The sequence below is a fragment of the Motacilla alba genome, chromosome 12, assembly GCF_015832195.1.
Source record: "Motacilla alba alba isolate MOTALB_02 chromosome 12, Motacilla_alba_V1.0_pri, whole genome shotgun sequence".
Lineage (NCBI taxonomy): Eukaryota > Metazoa > Chordata > Aves > Passeriformes > Motacillidae > Motacilla > Motacilla alba.
Window position 1 is genome coordinate 14,304,760 of NC_052027.1, and position 23,798 is coordinate 14,328,557.

At 63.7% G+C, this 23,798-nt stretch overlaps 4 protein-coding genes across 10 annotated transcripts; 3 read left to right on the forward strand and 1 right to left on the reverse strand.

Annotated features, from left to right (window-relative positions):
- The first annotated feature begins 1,890 nt into the window (after positions 1 to 1,890).
- On the forward strand, positions 1,891 to 12,360 carry GRM2 (glutamate metabotropic receptor 2). Of its 2 annotated transcripts, XM_038149284.1 has the most exons (6): positions 1,891 to 2,023; positions 4,832 to 5,452; positions 7,173 to 8,010; positions 8,719 to 9,782; positions 10,654 to 10,828; positions 11,305 to 11,378. In XM_038149284.1, exons 2-6 carry the CDS (start codon positions 4,994 to 4,996, stop codon positions 11,376 to 11,378), a joined length of 2,610 nt encoding a protein of 869 aa, XP_038005212.1. In that variant the 5' UTR covers positions 1,891 to 2,023; positions 4,832 to 4,993. The 2 variants fall into 2 exon arrangements, with proteins under 2 accessions (XP_038005212.1, XP_038005211.1); XM_038149283.1 differs by lacking the exon at positions 1,891 to 2,023 and having other exon boundaries at positions 4,994 to 5,452; positions 11,305 to 12,360.
- On the reverse strand, positions 12,294 to 16,367 carry RRP9 (ribosomal RNA processing 9, U3 small nucleolar RNA binding protein). The gene is made up of 16 exons (XM_038149418.1): positions 16,291 to 16,367; positions 15,783 to 16,245; positions 15,564 to 15,646; positions 15,228 to 15,340; positions 15,075 to 15,148; positions 14,918 to 14,959; positions 14,662 to 14,788; positions 14,344 to 14,468; positions 14,036 to 14,128; positions 13,836 to 13,936; positions 13,589 to 13,723; positions 13,376 to 13,438; positions 13,153 to 13,298; positions 12,986 to 13,065; positions 12,788 to 12,861; positions 12,294 to 12,691 (listed from the first exon to the last, which is right to left on the reverse strand). Exons 1-16 carry the CDS (start codon positions 16,365 to 16,367, stop codon positions 12,586 to 12,588), a joined length of 1,902 nt encoding a protein of 633 aa, XP_038005346.1. The 3' UTR covers positions 12,294 to 12,585.
- LOC119706095 (hyaluronidase-3-like) lies at positions 15,326 to 23,773 on the forward strand. Of its 6 annotated transcripts, none has more exons than XM_038149290.1 (4): positions 15,326 to 15,435; positions 21,006 to 21,935; positions 22,042 to 22,131; positions 22,279 to 23,773. In XM_038149290.1, the coding sequence occupies exons 2-4, from the start codon at positions 21,039 to 21,041 to the stop codon at positions 22,624 to 22,626; spliced, it is 1,335 nt and encodes a 444-aa protein (XP_038005218.1). In that variant the 5' UTR covers positions 15,326 to 15,435; positions 21,006 to 21,038; the 3' UTR covers positions 22,627 to 23,773. The 6 variants fall into 6 exon arrangements, with proteins under 6 accessions (XP_038005218.1, XP_038005219.1, XP_038005220.1 ...); XM_038149291.1 differs by lacking the exon at positions 15,326 to 15,435 and adding an exon at positions 17,114 to 17,189; XM_038149292.1 differs by lacking the exon at positions 15,326 to 15,435 and adding an exon at positions 17,366 to 17,377.
- NAA80 (N-alpha-acetyltransferase 80, NatH catalytic subunit) lies at positions 17,391 to 20,735 on the forward strand. The gene is made up of 2 exons (XM_038149293.1): positions 17,391 to 17,457; positions 19,095 to 20,735. Exons 1-2 carry the CDS (start codon positions 17,454 to 17,456, stop codon positions 19,811 to 19,813), a joined length of 723 nt encoding a protein of 240 aa, XP_038005221.1. The 5' UTR covers positions 17,391 to 17,453; the 3' UTR covers positions 19,814 to 20,735.
- Positions 23,774 to 23,798: the final 25 nt, after the last annotated feature.

The following is a 23,798-nucleotide window of genomic DNA, read 5'->3' on the forward strand; positions in this document are numbered from 1 at the left end:
GGGACAAGGGAGCAGCCTGGACATCATGGTCACGGTGCCACAGGGCAGTGCCATGTGCCAGAGCACCTGCTGAGTGCCCTGGGTGCCTCCAGCAGCCTAGGGGTTGTTTCCTGGTGGTCAAATGTGGCAGCCCAAAACTGAGACCTGGGGTGAGGGTGTCAGGGGCAGGGGAGGTCTGACTGTCTCTCCATGGTGGGAATGTGTCCTCCCTGGCTTGGAAAGGTCATGATTAGTCCTCAGCCAGTGATTGACATGAGATTGTTCATAAATATTTTGTGCTCTGAGTGATAAAATATTAAACTCCTCCAGCCCACATGGAAAAATATTGCTCTTCCCGGTGTTTATCTTTGTTGCTGGTTATTACAAAACTGCCAAGCCCCCTGAAATATTTATGCTTGGCTGAGGCTCCCGGGGGATCGGAGGCAGGCAGTGGATACTGACGGTGCTTGTCCCCTAACCCCACTGAGGCTGGGCACCAGGGGGGCTTTGTCATAATTCTGCTGCCATGCACAGCGCTGGGGCCGCAGCCGGACGATGCAGCCGGTGCCGAGGTGTGTGTGAGGCTGGAGCAGCCGGACGATGCAGCCGGTGCCGAGGTGTGTGTGAGGCTGGAGCAGCTGGACGATGCAGCCGGTGCCGAGGTGTGTGTGAGGCTGGAGCAGCCGGATGATGCAGCCGGTGCCGAGGTGTGTGTGAGGCTGGAGCGGGACCCATCTGCGGGGGGAGCCGGACCACGGCGGTGCCGCATCCCTTGGCGCAGCACACCTTCAGCCTTCCTCCTCACCTCTGTCCACCCCGGCCTGCAGCGGTGAGGTCCCCCAGCCCAGGCACCCTCCTCTCCGCAGTGTCCCACTCTGTCTGTGCCAACAGTCTTGAAAGGAGAAGGGCCGGCAGGGTCTGGGGTCCTGCTGCTGTGGGACTCCAGGGGGGACCTTGCCATGGGCGTTCTGAGTTATCCCTTCCCAAACCGGGATTGCCGGGGGGAAGGGAGTCCAGCAGTGTCTGAGTCACTGCAGTGCCCTTCACCCACGGCCTGTGAGTGCAGAAGCTGGCAGAGGGGAAACTGAGGCACGCAGTGGTGAGGTGGTTTTTCAAGGCGGTGCCCCAGAAGCACTCTTGTCCCCTGTGTCATCCCCGGTCCCGTTCTTGTCTCTCAGTGATGGAGCTCTGGGGGTGCAACGCCGCAGGATCCTGGGCAGCCGAACGGCTCTGGGAAGAGTTTGGGCAGTTGGTGGAGAGCTGGGACACAGCCCTGCCGGTGCCTCTCTGCATGGTCCAGAGCCTGCCCCTGCTGGGGGCTCGGGCTGCCGCTGAGTGCTGGGGCTGCGTGGAATGCGGGTGGGCACTGGGTCATGCCGGGCACCTGAACTCCTCCCAGGGACTTGGGGAGTGGGAGGCAGGCCAGGCAAGGGAGGACAAACCCCGGGGCACCAGCTTGTGGCTGTGGAGCTGGATCTGGGGCTGGGTCCCCTCTCACTGTCTGGGAATGAGCTGGGGGCTCTGGGGCCGGGGGAGCAGGTGCCGAGCTGTGCCCTGCCCGGTCTGCCAGGGTGCAGAGCAGCTCCTGCCTGCTCTGTCTGTGTCCTGCCTTCTCTGGCCGTGTCCTGCTTGCATCCTGACGGTGCTCTGGCTCAGTCTGACCATCCCTTGCCTGGACCTGACTGTGTCTTGCCTGCGTTCTACCTTCTCCGTCCATGTCCTGCCCGTGTCCTGCCCGTGCTCTGCCTGGACCCGGCCATCTGCCCCCGGCTTTGCCCCAGCCCCGGCAGTGCCCTGCCCGGCTCAGCCGGTGCCGGAGCGAGCTGGGGGCAGTCGGGGCGGCCCCGGGGGTGCCGCTGCCCACCGGGCCGGGCCAGACCGGGGCGGGGGCCGGGGCCGGGCCGGGCGGGGGGCGGAGCGGCTCCGCTCTGCTGGGGCTGGCGGAGTGTCAGAGGCGGCGGCGGGAGGCGGTGGCAGCCGCAGCTCCGACACCGCCGCGGCACCGGCACTGGCACCGGCTCCCGGCACAGTCCGCCGGGCCCAGGTAAGGGCTGCGCTCCCACCCGGCTCTCCCATCGCCGTGATCTCGGTTCGCGCCGTGCCCCGGCGGCGCATCGCCGTCTCCAGAGCCCCGGTGCCGGCGGTGGAGCGGCGCGGAGACCGGCGATGCCGCTGCCGTCGGGGTCGCGCCACGGCGGGGCTCGGAGAGCGATGCCCGGTGCCGGGGCTCCCGGAGCTGCGGGACGAGAGCAGAGCAAGGGCACGGGCACGGGCACAGGAGGGGCCGGGGATGCGGACGGTCGGGCGGCACCGGGGCTGCTCCCGCCGCTCACCCTTGCCCGGCGCAAGACGCGAGGCTCCGGGAGAGCAGCTTGGGGAGTTCTCGTTCCCCCGGCGATCCGGCAGCCCCGAGCCCCGCAGTGGCACTCAGCCGGACCCGCCGCCGCAGCCCCCGGCCGGGGCTGCCCGCCGGCAGCGGGGCAGGGACGCGGGGTCACCGCCCGGCCCGGCGGGGACACACCCGGTCCGTGCCGCTCCCCAGGCTCTCCCATCCGCCTGTCCGGGGCGGGGGGAGCCGGGGCTTTGAGGGGCTGTGAGTGTGCCGGGGCAGCCGGATCTGGGGCGCGCTCGGGACGGGATGTGGGGCGGCCGGGGGAGCGCCCCGGGAGGCGCCTCGGCCCCGCGGGGTATCGGGGCTGGCAGCCCTTGTGTGGGGCAGAGCTAGGGGCTCCTGGCACAGCTCGGTGGCGGTGGGACCTCTGGGACCTCCGCGGGAGGCGACACCGTCCCTGCGCCCCCGCAGCCCTGCCGCTCTCGCACACGCCCCAGGTGTCGCGCAGCCCCTGCGCTGCCGCTGTCGGGGGGTCAGGGCTCCTGGCACGGGCTGGGAAGCGCTCCGAGCACGGAGGAGTCCCGGCCCCTTCCCACCCACCCCCCTGGCTCTGCTAGGAGAGGCTGCCCGCGGCTGGCAGGAGCTTCCCGCCGGACCGCGCCTGTCGGGCTGGACTTGGCTCTGCCCTACCCGTGCTTCAATTCCTCGGACGTTCTCCAGAGGTTCCCGCGGGCTATCAAACCCCCGGCACTAGACCAATCGAGCTGAGCAGCTGCGGGAATGGCGGGAGCCCTGCTCACTGTCCGTCGTGGCTCGCTGCCGGCTGGGTGGTGGTTTGCCCTTCAGAGGAGCTTGGCCTGAAGGTGCCTTTCATCTGGTGGGTCTTGTCACCTGCCCCAAACGATCTGGACCACAGGGACCCGGGTTCCCAGTGCCACCGGACCCCTGTGCCAGGCTCAGCCTGCCCCTGATGAGCTCCATCAATAATCCATGTGCCTGTGGCCTCTTCCTTGCTTGAGGAAACCCCGGATCCCTTAGAAGCATTTATTCCTGAAATAAGGCAGGAACCCTTCGTTCTCTCATCTCCAAAGTCCTTCACACTGAGGGGTCAGGTAGGAGATGCCCTGAGACAGATGGGGACTCAGCAGCAGCAGACAGCACCTGAGAACAGGCACTTAGGGGCATGGAGGAAGAGGAAGAGGTCTGCATGTGTCACCCCACCCCACCCCATTAGGCTCTGTGCCATACTGCTGCCCGCAGCCCCCCGGACATCACTGCCAGCTCTGGAGGGCTCCTCCAGCACAGCCATCACCTGTCTGGGAGCAGCATGGGGACATCAAGGGGTCCCCTCCTCCTGCTCAGGGAGAGCAGGCTCAGTATGGGCTGCAGGGAACTGCAGGGGGGCCAGCACTCTGTGGCATCCCCCTGCCACCCTCTGTGCCCCCACAAGCACTGCTGGGCTGTGGGAGAGGCCGTGGTCCAGTCACAGCATCAGCAGCTTCCTCTTCCACAGCAGCCTGAGGCTTCTGGACTGCCAGGGGGTCTCCTTCTCCCATGGTACCTGAAATGCCAGCCCCGTGGGATTTCAGCAGTCAGCTTCAAATGGGAAACAAATCTCTCCCGTGATTTGGGAAAAGACAACCAATCTCGGAGGGGACTGCATCTTCTGCCAAAACAAGGCCTGCCTGCTGCAAAAGCCTTTGATTCCCCCGCGCCTCCGTGCTTTCTGCAGAGGGAGTCAGCAAACCTGGCTCTTACTTTTACTGAAATCTCTGGATTTAGTATACAGGGAAGGAAGGGGCGGTGGTGAGAGAACAGACTCTGAAGCACCGCGACTGCCAGAACCTGCGCGTTGCTGCGTGAGGGTGAAGCCAGTGGCGAGTCCCTGCTGCAGCCCGGTGCCACGGACAGCCCTGGGGGCAGCAGCAGCACCGTGGCTATGGGACGCAGATTAAAATACTGTGGGCACTGGGTGCTGTGGGCACGGTGGGCTCATGGCTGGCTGCTTTTGGCAGTGCTCTCGGCTGGAGGCTGGGATCTGTCAGCACCCCTGATGCTGCTGCGTGGGTCGGGGGCTCGGCTTGGAGCTGGCCTTGGCTCTATGTGCCCAGCCTGGCCTCCCCGTGCCAGGTGACAGCCCTGGCTCTTTCCCCCTCCATGATACTTTAGGGCTGTCAAACTGTACCCCTGCAGGCTGTTCTGCCCGATGCTGCCAGAGGGGCCAGCTCTGTGCCCACCCCTACGCCAGTGTGTCCCTGGGAGTGCTGTGGGGAGGCTGGTCCCTGTCCTCCTCCATGTGCCCGGGGATCTGTGTCACTTGTGTGTGTCCTGGGGGCTCTGGGTCACGGTGGGAGCTATTGCATCTGTTCATCTTGCCTTTCTGCAGGGGATTTCTCCCTAAGGGTATCCCGGGTGGGGGGCACAGGCAGGTTCATGGCCTGGCTCTCCCGTGCAGCATCGACTGTCCCTGTCATGCCTTGCATCCCACAGACCCAGCGGCTTTTCCCTTTGCTTTTCCAGGTGCCGAGGTCTCTGCTGGGGTGACACGACCTCTCTCCCACCGACACCACGCCGTGCCACCCCCCACTACCCAATGCCTGGGGACTGCCTGCCCTCACCTTGACGGGTGGCAGCGGGTGACACGGGGTGGTGTGGGTCCCCCAGCCAGCACCAGCACACCCCATGGCGGTCCCCTTGGCCGCCTGGCTGGGGCTGATGCAGCTGGCCACCTGTCTGGCTGCTGGGCACGGCATGGCTGGCAAGAAGGAGATCAGCATGGATGGGGACCTGGTGATTGGGGGCCTCTTCCCCGTCCATGAGAAAGGAGTGGGGAGTGAAGACTGCGGCAAGATAAACGAGCACCGGGGCATCCAGCGCCTGGAGGCCATGCTCTTCGCCCTGGACGAGATCAACAAGGACGGGAGCATCCTGCCAGGGGTGAAGCTGGGTGCTCATATCCTTGACACCTGTTCCAAGGACACCTATGCCCTAGAGCAGTCCCTTGACTTCGTCCGTGCCTCCCTCACCAGGGTGGATGGTTCCGAGCACATCTGTCCCGATGGCTCCTACGCCGTCCACGATGACGTTCCCACTGCCATCACCGGCGTCATCGGGGGCTCCTACAGTGACGTTTCCATCCAGGTACCTCCCAGGCAAGAGGGGCTCAGATGGGGCTGGGTGTTTGAAGTGGGGGAGGGGGATAAAACCCTGGCAGCAGCGCAGTGATGCCACTGCCAGTGTGGCACAGGGAGGCTCACTCGTCCCTCACGGTGATGCTCTGCCCCTTCCTCCAGTGGGGAGGGAATGCTAGGCAGGCACCTGAACGAGCCATCTCTCTGTGATTGTGGGGGATGTGCCCGGAGTCCCCTGGGGGGCTGCATGAATCCCCCAACACTCCATTAGCCACAGCAGCCAAGCCTCACATGGGCACAGGTGTTTATTCCTCTCTGGGTTCAAGGCAGCAAGAGCAGCTCCTCAGCCCAGCTCATCTCTGGACTGTGCCAGGCAGGGCAGAGCAGTGTGAGGGGGCACTGTCCCCCTCTCCCCTCAAAGGGCAGCCCATGAGGTGCTGCAAGGGACATGCACCTCTGAGGGGCTCAGCCATAGGGCTGCCTGGCTAAGGGTGAGCTCAGAGGACAAGTGCCCCTGTGTCCCCAGTGATCCCACATGAACAGGCACCTCAAGCTTCAGACCTGGCTGTGGCCCTGGGTGGGGTGCATCTCAGTCCCCAAAACCGCAGCCCTGTGGACCTGGAGGTTGGTTTCAGCAGGGAGAAGAGCATCCCCTGAGGATGCAGGACTCAGCAGGACCAGCTGAGTCACAGGGGTGGCCGGTGGGCCACATGCTTGCTGAGATTTAATGAGTCCCCAGCGTGTGCCAGACTGTGTGTCCTGGTCCCTGGGGTCCCTGCATCCCCCAGCTATGGGGTGCAAGAACTGGGACTGCATGATGGAGGCAGCATCCCAGCCCACCTGAGCACTTGTCCCTTCCCTTGCTGGGAACCCAGGATGTCCCCATGTCCCAACCCCGGGCAGGCAGGGGCAGAATGTGGGCTGGCTGGGGAGCTCAAGGGGCACTGGAGGGACATGGCAGGCTGGCCGCTCCCATGCACGCTGAGGACAGGCAGCAGCATCGCTGTGCTTGGGGACATTCTTGCCATTAGAGGAATTTGTCGTCAAGATCATTTGTCCACGTTAATTAAGCCACGTCTCCTGCCTGGGGAGCAGTGAGATGTGGGCAGGCTTGGCAGCCCCGCTGGCACACCCAAGGCCCCTTGCTGCCCCCAGAGCCTGGGTTTTAACAGCCTCATTAGTGGGGCTTTTTTCCCCTTTGAAGCTAACGAGGGATTCTGCTGAGTGGCTGGAAGGTGCCAGTCCCACTGAGCTCCTGATGTGGGATGCGCAGGCGCTGGTCCCCTGACCCAGTTCTGCAGCTTCCCCCAGCCTGGTGGGGGAATTCTGCCCCAGCTCCCAGACCCTAGAATCCTTTCCACCTGTGCTGTGGGGCTGCCAGGAATCCTGGCTTTCTCCTTGCCATTGAGAATCTCCCACAGGTCACCTATGGCAGACTTTCCCCTCCCCAGACCCAAATTTTGGAGTGCTTGAAACACAAAAAAAAAAAAAAAAAAAAAAAAAGAAAGATAAATGAGCATGTCTAAGGGCTCAGACACTCTGTGCCATCCATTCTTCTCCAGTCCCTCCACAGATCAGGATGCTCTGGGTTGGGATGTGTTGCTCCTCAGCCCAATGGTTGTGCTTGAGACCATCATGCAGCAATGGGTACAGGGCAGGGGTCCCCCCATAGGAATGTCCCTTGCTGGCCACCCCTTCAGGCACTCACTCACCTCTCCTTCTGCACGCAGGTGGCCAACCTGCTGCGGCTCTTCCAGATCCCACAGATCAGCTATGCCTCCACCAGTGCCAAGCTCAGTGACAAGTCCCGCTATGACTACTTCGCCCGCACTGTCCCTCCAGATTTCTACCAAGCCAAAGCCATGGCAGAGATCCTCCGCTTCTTCAACTGGACCTATGTCTCCACTGTGGCCTCAGAGGGCGACTACGGGGAGACGGGGATCGAGGCCTTCGAGCAGGAAGCCCGCATGCGCAACATCTGCATCGCCACCTCCGAGAAGGTGGGGCGCTCCATGAACAAGAAGACCTACGATGGAGTGGTCCGGGCTCTGCTGCAGAAGCCCAATGCCAGAGTGGTCGTGCTATTCACCCGAAGTGAAGACGCCCGGGAGCTGCTGGCAGCTGCCCAGAGAGCCAATGTGTCCTTCATGTGGGTGGCCAGCGATGGGTGGGGAGCCCTGGAGAGCGTGGTGGCTGGGAGTGAAGCAGTGGCAGAGGGGGCCATCACCATCGAACTGGCAGCCTACCCCATTAAGGAGTTTGCTTCCTACTTCCGTAACCTCCACCCCTACAATAACAGCCGAAATCCCTGGTTTCGGGAGTTCTGGGAGCAGAAGTTCAGGTGCAGCTTCCACACGCAGGACTGTAGCCGGTACTCCCTCAAGACAGGCAAGTTTGAGCCAGAGTCCAAGATCACGTTTGTGGTCAATGCAGTCTATGCCATGGCTCACTCTCTCCACAACATGCACCGGACATTGTGCCCCAACTCCACCAAGCTCTGTGATGCCATGAAGCCTGTCAATGGCAAGAGGTTTTACAAGGACTTCATACTCAATGTTAATTTTGACGGTGAGTCCAAAATGGAGGTGGGGTTTGGCTGCCAAACTGGAAAGGGATGGGTGGAGGATAGGAAACAAGGAGGCCCAAATTTGACCCAAAACCCTCCAGTTCCTCCAGCCTGTCCATGTCCAGGGCTGTGGTTGTCCTGCAATGCCAACAGCCAGCCCACCATCATCCTTGGGAAGCAATCCACGCTTTCTGTCCCAAGTAGAAACATGTGGAGAAGCTGGCCACCAACTCCATTCTGCTACAGCTGGGTGGGACCAGGCCCATCCAGCCCCAGGGACCCTCGAGAACAGAAGTCCTTGCAACCATCATGATTTATTCACATTTCAGGGATTAAACTGGAGGGATACCCTTGATCAGGGACCCATGCAGTTTGGGGTGAATTACAAGCATGTCCTCTGTGACTTGGGCTGAGGATGTCTTGGCTCTTGGAGTCACTGAGAGCCATGGAGGCTGCACAACCACCCTCTGCCCCTGCAGAGCTGGCTGGGGCTCACAGGCTCTCAGGCAGGTGGGCAGTTCTCCACCTTTGCTTTCCTGCTCCTAAAATGTGCATAGGGAACAAGAATGGGAGTGAAGGCAGGAAACAGTTTGGGCATTTGCCTGTGGCCATGGTGGGATGTGACCCTTTGGATGAGCCCTGCCTCGAGGCCTGGAGTGAGTGTTCTCCTGCCCTGAGGCAGTGACTGTCTGCCCTTCTCCTCCCTGCAGCTCCATTCAGGCCAGCAGACACCGAGAGCGTAGTTCGATTTGACCGCTACGGCGATGGCATCGGGCGCTACAACATCTTCAACTACCACTACGAGGACGGGCGGTACCGGTACCAGAAGGTGGGCTACTGGGCAGAGGGGCTCATGCTCGACACCAGCCTCATCCCCTGGGCTGAGACCTCCATTCCCGTGTCCCAGTGCAGCGACCCCTGCAAGAAGAATGAGATCAAGAGCATGCAGCCCGGAGACATTTGCTGCTGGATCTGCATCCCCTGCCAGCCCTACGAGTACCTGCTGGATGAGTTCACCTGCATGGACTGCGGTCTTGGTTACTGGCCCAACGAGACCCTGAATGGCTGCTATGAGCTGCCCCAAGAGTACATCCGCTGGAAAGACGTCTGGGCCATTGGTCCCGTCACTATCTCCTGCCTGGGCTTTATCTCCACCCTCTTCGTTATCGGAGTCTTCGTGAAAAACAACGACACTCCCATCGTGAAGGCCTCTGGACGAGAGCTGTGCTACATTCTGCTGACCGGGGTCCTCATGTGCTACAGCATGACCTTCATCTTCATCGCAAAGCCCTCCACCGGGGTGTGCACGCTGCGGCGCCTGGGGCTGGGCACGTCCTTCGCCGTCTGCTACTCGGCCCTCTTGACCAAGACGAATCGCATCGCCAGGATCTTCAGTGGGGTGAAGGAGGGCGTCCAGCGCCCCCGCTTCATAAGCCCAACGTCACAGGTGGTCATCTGCATGGCCCTCATCTCCTGCCAGCTGATCATCGTCATCATCTGGCTGCTGGTGGAGACCCCTGGCACAGGCAAGGAGACTGAGCCTGACAAGAGGTACATCGTCACCCTCAAGTGCAACAACCGTGACTCCAACATGCTCATTTCCCTCACCTATAATGTCCTCTTGATTGTCCTCTGCACGGTCTACGCCTTCAAGACACGGAAATGTCCCGAAAACTTCAACGAGGCCAAGTTCATTGGGTTCACCATGTACACGACCTGCATCATCTGGCTGGCCTTCCTGCCCATCTTCTACGTGACCTCCAGCGACTACCGTGTAAGAGCTGGAGCTCTGAGGGGCTCTGACAGGGCTTGATCTAAGTGGTCCTGGAGAGCTGGGCCATGCAGGGTCCATGATTCAGAGATTCATGGTCCTGGGGAAGGGTCTGCATCCACACACCTGGTGATGGTCACCTTTGCACTGGGTAATTCAGGACCATGTTGAGGGTCCTGAAGGGCTGTGGCTGATGGGGCAATGAGTCCTGGAGAGAGGATCTGCTCCCCTCCCTCCTTTGCTAGGATGAGGATGGGAAATGGTCCTGAGACCTCCAGAGATCCCCCATAGCCATGACTATCATGGAGGAATGATAGTCATCCTTCAGCCTGGTGACACAACAGCATGAGACAGCCGTGGCTCATCCAGACACCACACTCCAGGGCATGAATGCCAGCCCCAGGGCGAGCCTGGTCCCTGGGCTGCTGAGCAGGGCCAGGAACTGGATAGCATGGGCTGCATCCTGGCACGGACAACCAAACACATTCTTGATGGGTCTTGAGTCGGTGGGGGCAGTCAGGGGCTTCCAGAGGGGACCTGCACCCCCAGAGAGAATAGGCACCGGGGTGGAGGAGTGCAGGCTCTGGTCTTGGGCAGTGCCACAAAGCAGCATGGTGGCAGGGCTGGGGATGCTGCCCAGGGTGTACCTGCTTTGCAGGGGAAACTTATCCCCACCTGGGCAGTGTCCATTCTCTGCCCATGGGTCTCCTGCAGGCCCACCCTGACAGAGGGATGTGGTGTGGGGTGGAATGTGCCTGCAGGGTGCAGCCTGCGCCCTGCGGGGCTGGCCAGCGCCACAGCATGGGCTTCATCCTGCCCTGCTTGGGGCAGAGGGCTGACGGGTGGAGCACCTGATGCCCACCCTTGTCTCCAGGTCCAGACCACCACCATGTGCATCTCGGTGAGCCTCAGCGGCACCGTGGTCCTCGGCTGCCTCTTCACCCCCAAGCTGCACATCATCCTCTTCCAGCCGCAGAAGAACGTGGCCAGTCACCGTGTGGGCACCGCTCGGTTCAGCGTGGCAGCAGCCAGCTCCAGCCAGTCCCACGGTGAGCACGCTGGGGCTGGGCAAGGGCTGGGGGACAGCACCCCTTTCCTTGTGGGGGGTGTGTGTGGGCACCCCAGCATGGGTTCCTGAGGAAAAGTGGGGTGTGGGGTAGGGCAAAGCGGGAAATGGGAGGGAATGGCAGATGTGTCCCCAGTGGCTCTTCCCTGTCCTCTGTCCCAATGCCTCATCTCCCAGCACAGCACAGCTGCCAGAGGGGTGCTGCTCCTGGGGGGCCCTCATTGCTCTGAGGGGACACTCTCCACCCCAACACAGGGGATTCAGCAGCCCCCAGGTGCCTGTCACGACCCGAGACACTCTCCTCTTGAGCTCCAGGAAAAATGACCACCCTGGGCACCCGGGGGGACGTGGCCATCCTGGGCACCCTCCACCCCAACTCCCCGGGCAGCACTGCTATGGGATATGGGCGGTGCTGCTGCCAGACCCCAACCCAGCCCTGACTGCTGCCTTCCTGTCCAGGCTCAGCCTCGCCATACGTGCCCACGGTGTGCAATGGCCGTGAGGTGGTGGATTCCACAACGTCATCCTTGTGAAGGACGGGGGGCCAGGCTGTGGTGCTGTCACATAGCACCCCCACTGCTTCCCCTGGGAGAGCGGCGCCCGCAGCACGGCCCGCTGAGGGGCCAGGTGCAGCCGGGAGGCTCAGTCCCTGCCCCAGCACGAGCTACACCATCCCACGTGTCGGGTCACGGTACGTGTCACCCTTCCCTTGCACCGAGCCACGTTACATGTACCCGTCCTCCACATGGTGAAGATCCCCCTCCCTGAGATGAGCCACGGCGCGCGTCCCAGCCCTCGCACTGAGCCATGGCACGTCCCTCTGCGTCACCTGCACTGAGCCATGTGCCCCCACACCCCCTGCACTGAGCCATGGTGAATGTCCCCCCACCCTGCACTGAGCCGTAGTGCACATCGCACGGACCTCGCACTGAGCTGTGGCATAAATACCCTGTCCCTGTCCCTTGCACTGAGCCCTGGAGCACAGCCCCTGCCCCTTGCCCCAGCCCCCAGGCACATCTCCGCTCCCCCTCAAGCCACGTTCCACCCCCTGCTTTTGGCTTGCACCAACCCACGCCGCACCTCCCATTCCCTCGCTGTGGTGCCACACACTGTCCTCACCCAAAGCCACTCCAGCTTCCCAGTTCCATGCCTTTCCCATTACCCCCCGTGCCAAGCCTTTAACCACATCACCCCTTCCCCAGTGCTTTGCATTTCCATGTCTTCCTCCTGGTTTTGGCCTCAGGAGAGCCACCGAGCGTGGCTGGGCTGGGCCTAAGCCTCTCATCCCTTACTGGGAGACAGGGCAGGAGTGGGGGTGGACGACTTCCTGCTGACCCCAGCCCCTCCAGAGCCCGAGGGGGCGTTGGAGGCTCAGGGCAAGCAACAGGACCCAGGTATTTGAGCCCAACCAAGTTTTTAAGAGTAGACTTTTTCTGTGAACAAAAGTGTGATTTTTTTTTTTTTTTGTAATTTATGTAAATAAAGTGGTTTTGGTGTTGGTTTTTTTTTACAAAACGGATTGTTCCAGAGCTCAGGTACAGCCGAACCTGAGAGAAGGGAACAGACCCTCGCAGAGGGCAGAGCCACATCAAGACATGGGGGCCAGCGGAATCGGGGGCCGTGTGACAACCCCCACTCACATCCTGCCGAGCATGGTGGTGGCTGCACCAAGGACGGGGGGCACAGCTCCAGGGACAGAATGACAGAATGACCTGCTCCAGTGGCTCCAGGGACAGAGGGCTAGGAGCTGCCAGGGGATTCAGGGCTAGAGGCTGTGGTCTTCTGCTTCAGGGGGATGATGCAGATACTGTTTTTGGCTTCTTTGATTCTCCACCACCGTCCCAGCCTGTGGGTGAGAGAGACGGGGGGGGTCACCCTCCAACAAGACCCAGAGGAGGGGGAAGCTGCACCTGCAGGCAGCACCAGGGAGGGGGGACAGTACCGGTGTTCCTGCCCGACGCCAGCCACCAGGAAGTCACCAGCTGCTGAGAACTTGAGGCTGTTGACAAAACCCACCTGGAGGGGACAGGGCAGGGTGAGGGGCTCCCACAGGCTTCTCCTGCTGCCCAAGAAGGGCAGCCCCTGCTGAGAGACCCTCCAGCCCAACTCCAGAATTCACAACCTGCCCATCCATCCATACCAAGGGGATGTCCAAGAGGTGCTCCAGCTTCCGAAATCCTTCACCACACTTCCAGAGCTTCACGCTGCCGCTGTGGGACCCTGGGGCGCAGAGAAGAGCCTGTCATGCACCCCAGCCCAGGGATGGGAGCAGGATGCATCTCCCCCACAGGCTGCCACCCCACACACCTGTGGCCACGAGGTCGCTGTTGCGCAGGGCAGCCACGGCTGAGATCCAGCAGGGCTGCTGCAGGCCCTGGGCGTCCTGCTCACCGTGCGCCTGCCGAGCCAGCGCCAGAGGCTTCTTCTTCGTCAGCCCCCACAGGGCTACAGACCTGTGGGGAACCTGAGGGATGAGGGGGCTGAGGGGGCACCCTGCCCACCCCAGGCATCATCCTGGCCCCGTGCTCACCCATCATCTGCACCAGACACCATGTGCTCCTCGTTGATGAGCTGGATACAGTCGATGGAGCCCCTATGAAAAGAAGAGGCGAATGCCGGCAGTTACAGGTGTGCTTTGGGATCCTGCAGGGCATCAGCATCCCCAGGGTGCTCCTGGCACCCACACAGCACTGCCCCGGCTGGACACACCTGCCCGCAGCCCCCTCTCCCACCCCAGACCTACTGGTGCCCAGAAAACACGAGCTGTGATTCCTCAGGGATCTTCCAGAGCCGCACGGTGCCATCCCGTCCCCCCGCTGTCACACAGCACTCCCGGCTCAGGCTGTCCAGCCCTGTGATGACGTCCTGGTGTCCAAACCTGCAGAGGAAGATGACAAAGAGCTGCAGCAAGCAGGGCCCTCTGCCTCCTCACCTCCTCAGGGCTGCTGGGCACCCCTCGGAAGGGTCAGTGGGATTTCCCCAGGCCTTACAGGGTCTCCACGTATGCATTCTCAGCCACATCCCAGACCTTGACGCAGCGGTCGTGGGAAGCGCTGTAGAGCTGGTGTGTGCCCTTCCGGAAGGACAGGCCCTGGGGACAGACAGACAGACACAGCACAGCAGTGAGGGATGCCAAGCAGGACGCAGCTGCCTGGCCCCACAGGCACTGTGCCCACTGCCCGCAGCTCACCGAGACGGCATCGCGGTGCCCCGTGAAGATGTGCAGGCGCTTGCAGGTGGCTGCATCCCAGATCATGATCAGCTTGTTCCTGTCGCCCGTAGCCTGGCAGACAGCAGGGGACACCTGAGACCTGCACCCTGGAAACCCACAGCCCACCCCCGCCTCCACTCCCACTCCATGGGCTTTGGCTGTCCCAGGGACCCATTCTTGACCCAGCAGGGGCTAGGGGCTGCCTTAACCCATCAAGGCCCATCTGGGCACGAGACTGTACCCCCAGGAGAACCCCCATGGCCATCTCTCCACCCCTGTGCCCATACCAGGTACTTGCCGTCCGAGGAAATGGCCATGCAAAGGACTTGGGATGCGTGCCCCATGTGCCGCTCCTCCGTGCCCTTCTTCCCCCCGGGCACCACGCCCAGCCTCTTCCCACTGTCCACCTCCCCTGCAGGAAAGTCATCACAGTCACCCTCTGGGAGCCTCCCACCACTCCCAAAAGTGTCAATGAGCCTTCCACAGGGCCTGGAATTTTGCACAATCCAAGAATAGCCAAGGGCCAAGCCACCTCAGAGGGCACCTGGGTCCCTGCGGGGGCTGGGCTTGGGAACGGTCAGCCACAGCCCCAGGTGAACACTTGCATTTGATGAGGGAGCCGTCCTTGGAAGCAGAAAAAATGAATCTGTCATCAGGAGAGATGACGAGGCAGGTAACAGGCAGCTGGTGTCCCCGCAGCACACGGATCCTGGCTGGATCTGGGGGCTGTACCTGCAGGAAGAGCAGGATGTGAGCTGGGCTGCCCAGGACTTTCCCCAGGCACGGGAGTAGCCCAGCACTGCACCCTGACTCCTCCAAAAGGCTGTGGCGTGCCCCAGCGTCCCCTAAGCTGGCACTTACATCTTTGGCGACCAGGCGCTGCAGCCGGCCTCTCTGCTCCAGCTGGGGAAGAAGGGGGAGGTTCAGCAGAGGTGGCCCCAGTCCCGGTCCCGCGGCAAGGGGACAGAGCCCGCTGCCGCCGAGGGGACCGAGAGGCCGCGCCCGCCTCCCCGCTCACCACGTCCTCCTTCAGGCGGTCGCCGATGAGATCCGCCGGCTCGAGTTCCTCCTCGTCCTCTGCCCGCTCCTCCTCTGCGGCGGGACAGAGCGTGAGGGCCGGGCTCAGCGCCCGGGGCCGCCCCGCGGGGCACCGGCGGCGGGCGGGACTCACCGAGCTGGCGGAGCTCCTCCAGGTACTGCTTGGCCAAGCGCAGCTTCTTCTCCTGCGGCGTCTCCTCCACCTCCTCCTCCGCTGCCTCTCGCCGCCGCCGCCCCAACAACGGGCTGCAGGGACACGCGTGCGTCAGCATCGCTACCGGCACCCCACAGGCACCGGCACAGCCTCCGGTACAGGCAGCCCTCGTCCGACACCCCCTCCGGTACAGGCATCCCCCGCTCCGGGATCCCTCCGGTACAGGCATCCCCCGCTCCGGGATCCCTCCGGTACAGGCATCCCCGGTATCGGCGCCCCGCTACGGCAGCGGCACTCCCCAGGCGCAGCCCTTACCTCTCTGTCTCAGAGTCGCTGGACACTTCCTCGTCGGCGGGCCGACCGGCCGTCACCCGCAGTCTCCCATCGGCGCCCGGTGCCTGCGGAACAAAATGGGGCGATCGACGGAACGGGACGGGAATGGGGACGGGCGCAGCAAAAGCCCCACGGGCGGCGACCCCGGCGAGGCAGCCCTTCCTCGCCCGCCTCCCTGTCTCCCTCCGGCCCGGTCCTTACCGCCGGCCGCGGCCGCCGCCGCGCCGCCGCCCCGCGCGGGGCCTTGGCCTTGGCGCGCCTGCCGCCCGCCGCCGCCGCCATGCTGCCGCCGCACGTGGGCGCCGCCGGGCTCGGGCCACGCCCCCGGCCGCGCCTATTGGCTGTGGCCGGCAGGATCCCGCCTCCTATTGGCCCCCGGCACCGCCTCCCGGGCCCGGAAGCGTGCCCTGCCCCGGCCCCGTCACTCGTGTGTGACGTCACGCGCTCGTAGCCCCGCCCCGTGGTTTGGCCACGCCCCCGCCGCTCCGGTGCCGGTGCCGGGGCTCCCTCGGCCGGGACCGGCCACTCGTGCCGGGGACCCGCAGCCCCCGAGCGGCTGTCAGAGCCCCAGGGCCCCCGGCCCTGCCTCCTCTGGCCCCCGTGGCCCTTCGCGCCCAGTCCTGCAGCTGGCAGCCCCCGTGGTGACACGGGCAGGGGGTTGGTACTTGCGAAACCACGATCAACCCGGTCTGCCCTCAGGGACCCTCACCAGCCTCCACTGCCGGGCATGGCCTCTGCTCCCTTCCCATGCCCTTTGTGGAGTTCCAGGGACCCGTCCTTGGCCATGCCAGGGTAGTGTCTGTCTGTCTGGGACGGGTGATGCTCTAAAGAGCTAAAACCCGCTTTTGTGCAGAAATTTTATTATGTGCAAACAATCTCTTTTCTCTTTGGCACAGGAGTCAGGGAAGGACAGTGGGCATGCCCTGCACTGGTCTCTGCAAGGCACCAGGCCTAGGGAGAGCCTGTCCCAGCCTGTGCACGTGGATGCACCAGTGGGGAGTGATGCTGCCCTCAGCATCCAGAGCATGACAAGAGCAGCCACCCGCTCTGGCTGAAAGCCTGTCGAGGCTGCGAAGTTTTGGTCTTGGTGGCCCCAGGCTGCTGTGGAGCTGCTGCTCAGGCTCTGAGGCTGCAGGAACCCATGCTAGGGGCAGTGTGGAAGGAGCTGGGTGGACAAGGAACCTACTCCCCATCCATGCGGGCAGCAGGAGCAGAGGCAGCTGTGGTCACGGAGGGGAGCTCTGCCTAGGAACTGAGCAAGCTACAGCTCACGGGGACACATCTGAAGGGTCCAAACTGCAGTGCCCAAAAGGCTGGCCAGGTTGGGAATCCCATCTGTGTCTTCGTCGTGCAAGTGAAGGAGCTGTCCTGCACCTCCTGCTTCATCATCTTCTTGGTGGTGCCCTCTGTAAGCCCCATCACGACTTGAAGGAGCCGGATGGAGAGCTCCTGCCCAGTGCGTCACTCCTCGGGGAGGAGGGAGGGCGTGAAGATGGACATCCCCAAAACAGCCTCGGGCAGCTCCAGAAGGGAGCGGAGCTGCAGCACCGCACGTCAGCCCAGTGGGGCTTGGTGTCCCTGGCTCTGCGGAGGGCAGGGCAGGCCAGGGTAGGGCGTGCTACCGTGCTGGCGCGGCGCGGGGCGGGTGTGTCCCGGCGGGAATGGGAGCGGCCGCGGCCGGGCGGGCAGCGGGGCTCCCGCGGCGGGGCCGCGCGTCCTCCGGCCGCCAGAGGGCGCCAGAGGGCGGGGCGGCGCCGGGGAAGTGACGGCGGCGGCGGCGGCGGGGCCGAAGAACGGTACGGGCGGGACCGGGCTGGGGCAGGGGATAGAGACGGGAGAGGGCACGGACAGGGGCTCGGTGGTGGCCCAGTGATGGGTCAGTGGTGGCTCAGTGCTGGGGTCACTGATAAGGTCAATGATAGGGTCAATGACGGGGTCACTGATAGGGTCAATGACGGGTTGGTGGGGGGGTCCGTGATGGGCCAGTGTTGGGTCGGTGATGGGGTCAGAGATGGGGTCAATGCTAGGTCAATGCTGGGGTCAGTGGTGGGTCAGTGATGGGTCAATACTGGGTGAATGCTGGGGTCAGTGGTGGGTCAGTGATGGGTGAGCGGTGGGGTTGGTGATGGGGTCAGTGCTGGGTCAGTGATGGGGTCAGTGATGGGAGAGCTGTGGGGTTGGTGATGGGGGCAGTGATGGGGGCAGTGATGGGGTCAGTGATGGGTGAGCGGTGGGGTCAGAGATGGGGTCAGTGGCAGGTCAAAGGACAGGTCAGTAATGAGGTGAGTGTTGGGTCAGTGGTGGTCGCTGAGGGTCAGTGGTGGGGTGGGGATCTGTGTTCAGGAGGTGCAGCCATGAGGTGGGAGCAGCAGTCGGCTGGGCGATGCCGTTCCAGTGTCTGTGTGTGAGTGCTGTGTGGTGTGGAGCAATCGGGGTGCAGGCAGGCTGAGTGCCCCGTGTGGGGGTGCAGCGTGGGAAGTGGGGGTGCCGTGTGGGGCCCTGGACGGACGTGTCATTCACACCGGAGAAGCAGAACCAGGCGCTGTGGTTGGTCATGAGCCTGGGCTGCTTCCTGCTGCGCTGGCACCCGGGGCACAGGAGCCAGCAGCAGCGGGCAGGGTGAGTGTGAGCAGGGTGAGCGTGAGCAGGGTACGGGGCTGAGCAGGGTGGGTGTGAGCAGAGGGACTGAGCAGGGTGACTGTGGGCAGGGTGAGTGCAGACAGGGTGGGTGGGGGAAGGCAGGGTGAGTGCAGACAGGGTGGGCGGCAGGCAGATGCTGTTGGAGTCCTGGCGTGGCTTTGCTGGGCAGATGGAAGGAAACCATCACCTCCTCAGGAGTGCTGGTGGGGTCTGCTCTGAAGGGACAGTGCAGGCTGGGCTGTGAATCAGTAGTCTTGGAGCCAGGGGGGGTGACCCCACCATGCCTCCTGGGGGCACCTAGGGTGTAGGAGGGCTGGCTCAGGCCCTCCTCAACCCCCAGGGGGGAAGTGGGGCAGTTTGCTCAATCCTAGTTAATCAACTGGCGTGGTGGTTCCTCATGCTTTCTGCCTGTGGCTTCTCCTTTGTAAGGGGAACTGCCAGGCTGAGAGAAGGGTCCCCACAGCATGGTGTAGGATAGGGGATTTCTGATCCCTCAGAGGCTATTTGGGCTCCTCAGAACCCTGACTCTGAGGACATGTGTGATGAGCTAGCTGGTCTGATGGGTGCCAGGGTGGCAGGAGCTAGTGGCAGGGGTTTGGGAGAAAGCACTGTGCCTCCTGCCCCTCAGCCGATTTGGCAGTGCTAGACCTTTCTGTAGGTCTCACGGCATGATTTCTTGGAGCTGTCACCATGTGCCACTTCCCTGCCATGAGTCTCTTGTTTGACCTTGGACCCGCTAAACCTCCATGAACTCATCTGGCCGTGCCACTGGGGAACCACGCGTGTACTGGGGCCAGTGGCGGGCTGGGGGGAACACACACCTGGCCTGTGCCTTACTGCCTCTAAGCTGTGACCCGCTTGGTTTCCCGTCAGTGAGAAGAATGGGTTCTGTGTCAGAGGAGCTCATCTTGGTCCCCTTGCACCAGAGGCCGGAGCTGCTGGAAGCCTGTGCCAAGCTGCTGGGCGAGGAGTGGGGCAAGAGCCGGGCGTCGCGGCTGCACACGCTCCAGCGCTCCTCGGACGCCTTTCCCACCTGCCTGCTGCTGCTGCAGAGCCGGGGCCCCAGCCAGACCCCCGCCGCCCGGGAGGGGCCCCATGAGCTCGTGGGCCACGTCCGACTCTCCCGCGTGGCCAGCCGTCCCCATGACCTCTTCGTGGAGAGCGTGGTGGTGGCCCGGGCGCTGCGGGGCCAGGGCTATGGGCGGCGGCTGATGGAGGCCACTGAGCAGTGGGCCCGGGCCCGGGGCTTTCGCTGCCTGCACCTCACCACCCACGACAAGCAGCATTTCTATGCCCACCTGGGCTTTGTCCTGGGTGAGCCGGTGCAGAGCGTGGCTTTTCTCAGCCCGGCTATATCCTCTGAGGTGCTGCGGCTCTTCTCCGCCCCTTCTGGGGCTGCCGCTGCCACCACCACCAGGCCGTGGGTACCCGCTGCCCCCCCGCCGCCCCTCACTGTCCCCCCACCACCTCCCCCGCCGACCGTGATCTGGGCGAGGGGTGTCCTGGCTGAGAGCAGCGAGCAGAGCCTCCTGGAATCCCCGCACCGCGATGCCAAAGGGCTCCCCATCTTCTGGATGAAGAAGGACATCTGAGGGGCTGGGGCCCCGAGCCGGTGATTAAAAGCAGTGCGGGTGGGAGCTGCCCGCCGCAGCACTGCCTGCCTGCCTGCCGTTCTTCAGGGCTGGCACCAGCTCCCCCAGCCTCCGTGGTTCACCCCGGCCCCATTGCTGGGGGCAGGGGGGTGCTGGCAGGGAATGGGCAGAGGTCCTGTACCCTGCCCTATCTGGGCACGCTGCCTCTGCTCCCGCCTGGCCCCCAGCTCGCCTGGCTGGGGCTCTGGGACCACCGGCATGGTGGGGAGCCAGCCCCACCCCAGGCTGTGGGGCTGGCACTAGTCCCCAGGAGCACTGCCCAGTCCCACCAGTTGTGTTCTCCACTCAGGATTTGCTGTGGGGCAGCTGGGGCTGATGGAAAGTGGTGGCCTCCACCGTGGCCACAGCTGTCCTCACTGAGCAGTCTGGGGAAACTGAGGCACAGGTGGCTGGGGGGGCACTGTGGGAGTAGGGCATGGTGATGGGGCTGCAGAATCGAGTCCCCTGCACTGCACAGCGAGGGGGGCAGGTGGCCAAACCCCCTAAGGCAGCCGGCGTCAGTGAGGGCCAGGGGCACGGGAGCGGGAAGGTCAGAGAGAGCGTCCTGCCTCGCAGCGAGGGATTAGCACTGTCCTTGCTGTGTCACGCGGCCCTGGGCCCATTCCCGCCTAATCCCTTCATTCTGGGCAGCTGGCCAGTACCGGGCAGGGGCACCAGACCCCTCTGGCCCTGCCTGGGCTGTGAGGGACAGAGCTGCCCCTTTGTCCCCACCATGCCTCTTGGGGGGACTCGGTCCTTCAGCAGGTCACCCAGCCTGGCTCAGCACTGTGCTGAAATGGGGACCAGGGAGTCTTGGTGCCTCCACTGCCGGCAGGACTGGGAGCCAGCAGGGAAATTGAGGCACCAGGGTCAGTGGCTTGCTGTGCCATGGCTGTGGTGGTGCAAGCAGGATCTCAGTACCAGAGAGAGGGCAGCAGGCAGAGGTAACACTGGCAGTGCTGAGGCAGGAGGGGTCTCAAACCCCCCAAGTGTACCCAGTCCTGCCAGGTTTTGGGGTAGGCAGCACATGCCTGCAGGACAGCCCAGCCCCTGTGGCCCATCCTAGTCCACCATGTGCTGGGGGGCAGTGCCTGCATTGCTGGAATGCCCACTGCATCCCACAGCCTCACCCCCACGGCTCTTTTCCTCGCAGGGTGCCGGCCCCGCAAGCAGCTGGTGAGGCGGGATGGTGCTGGTGCTGGCACTGTGGGCCTGCCTGGCACTGGGCACAGCCAGTGAGGAGAGCCCGGCGCCCGAGCCGCTGGCAGGTGGGCAGCCCTTTGCCGTGGTGTGGAACGTCCCCACCGGGCGCTGCCAGCACCGCTTTGGCATAGGGCTGCCCCTCAGCGACTACGGCATCGTGGAGAACCGGGGTGGCCACTTTGCCGGCCAGAACATCACCATCTTCTACAAGAACAAGTTTGGGCTGTACCCCTACCTGTCACAGCATGGTGTCCCCCATAACGGGGGCCTCCCCCAGCGTGTCTCCCTCGATGCCCACATCAACAGGGTGGTGGAGGACATCCGCCTCCTCCTGCGACCTGCTTTCCATGGCTTGGCCGTGGTGGACTGGGAGGAGTGGAGGCCCCTGTGGGCCCAAAACTGGGGAGCCAAAAAGATGTACCGGACAGCCTCGGAGCAGTGGGTGCGGGAGCAGTACGGCATCCTGCCGGCACGGCAGCAGCTCCGACTGGCCCAGCTGGAGTTCGAGCAGGCGGCACAGGCTCTAATGGAGGAGACGCTGCTGGTGGGCCGAGCCCTGCGCCCTGGCGGGCTCTGGGGTTTCTACCGCTTTCCCGACTGCCTCAACAGCAACTGGGCCAAGGAGGCAAACTACACCGGGCAGTGCCAGCCGGCTGAGGTGCAGCGTAACAACCATCTGGGCTGGCTCTGGGCCGCCTCTTCTGCCCTGTACCCCAGCATCTACCTGCCGCTGGCGCTGCCGCCCGCCCTGCGCCGCCGCTACGTGCACCACCGGCTGCGCGAGGCCCTGCGTGTGGCCGCCTTCGGGGCCCACGGCCTCCTGCCCGTGATCGCCTACTCCCGCCTCTCCTTCCGCCGCTCCTCCCGGTTCCTGCAGCTGGTAAGCGCCGTGGGGCCGGAGCTGGCCGCGGGTGTGGCGCAGGGTTCTGGTTGGCACAGGGACACAGGCTGTGTCCCCCAGACGGGTCACGTCTGTGTTCCGGCAGGCTGACCTGGTGCACACCATCGGGGAGAGCGTGGCGCTGGGAGCGGCTGGACTCGTGCTCTGGGGAGACCTGTCGTACTCCCGCTCGGCTGTGAGTATGGCCCCCGCAGCACCAGAGGCAGTGGGCAGCAGGAGGTGGTGTGGGGTGTACGGGGTGGCCACATCGCCCGTGCCCACCAGGGAGGGCTGGCTAGGTCTCTGTTGCCGGGGCGGGTTCTCACTCGTGCTTCCTCCTCAGGAAAGCTGTGCCGCCCTGCGCCACTACCTCGTGTCCACCCTGGGTCCTTATGTGGCCAACGTGACGGCAGCAGCCCGAGAATGCAGCTATGGGCGGTGCCATGGGCATGGGCGCTGTGTGCGCCAGCAGCCCCACGACCTGGGCAGCCTCCTGCACCTCGGTGCCAGCCCTTGGGCTGCTTTCCGCTGCCACTGCTACCGTGGCTGGGCAGGTGAACGCTGTGCCCAGCGGGTATGGCTCAGCCCTGCCACCTCCTGCCAGGTGCCCACCCACACTCACAGCCTCTATGGGCACAAGGACCTCACATCCTCTGACACCTGCCTGCCACAGGGCACGTGGGGCTGGTGACAAAGGCCAGGGACCGCCACGGTCCCCTACCCAGCTGTGCTGCTGCTGGCACTTCCTATGGTCTCATTAATCTAAATAAATTCTTCTGGCACAGCTGGCATGGTCTTTGTGGGCAAAGCTGGGGGACTCTGTGGTGTCCCCAGGCTGGGCACAATTGCCATTGCTGCTGAGAGGCAGCACAGCCCCCAGTTTAGCTCTGGATGGGTCCAGCAGTGCATCAGTTTTCCTGCATGGGCTCTGCCCTCATCCCGTGAGCTGGCAGCCGCTTTACCCTGGGAAAGGGGGCACGGGGCACTGCCACAACCTGCTGTCCCTTTGCCGCTGGCACTGTGCTGCCAGCAGCCCTGACCACGCCACCAGGCCCCCCTCCCCACAGCTATTTTTATCGCCCCCCAACCGTGTTTCTCACTGTCCTATTTTAAGCGGCGCAGTTGGCGCAGCGGGAACCCAGTGCCCAGTTCCTGGGGGCCCTGCACCACCTCACTGCCCGCTCAGGCTGCCCGGGCACAGGGAGCCATGCCCAGGGAGGCTGCAGAAGGTACACTGGGGAGTGGGCTTGGGGCTGGCGGGGGCTCTAGCACCCCAGGGGATACCGGGCGATGCAAGGCTGTGGGGTCAGGATGGAAGCAGTGGGTGGATGGTGCCCTCTGCCATGGGTGCTGTGGGCAGAGATGCCTGCCCAGGGAAGAAGGGGGTCCTGGAGGGCTGCAGGTGTAGGGCAGCAGGGTTTGGGGAGGGTACAAGCAGCTGGCGTGCACAGCCCTCTGTAGCAAACCTACGTGACCAGCTGTGCCCCCCCCAGCTGGGGCAAGTGGGTGCAGGGGTGATGTGGGTATCTGTGGAGCAGTCCCTGGCCAAGGGTAGGGCTGTGGGGAGGGTCTGAGGGGACCCTGGCTACCGGCTGAGGCCCCCCAGCCCTGATGCCTGCCAGCCTTGCGGGTGACACACAGTCTGGACAGCAGCAGCACGGCGCCACGCTGCCCTGCGACACGCCACTGACCCCGGGAGGGATTGGGAGTGGGCACACTGCCAGCCTGCCATGCTCTGCCAAGGGCACAGTGCGTGGGCTCTGCCCACTGCTCAAAAACACACCTAGAAAATAATCTTTTCCCTCTACCCCAATGCAGGCACGGTTGCTTCCCAAAACAGTGCTGGAGCAATGCCTACTTCCA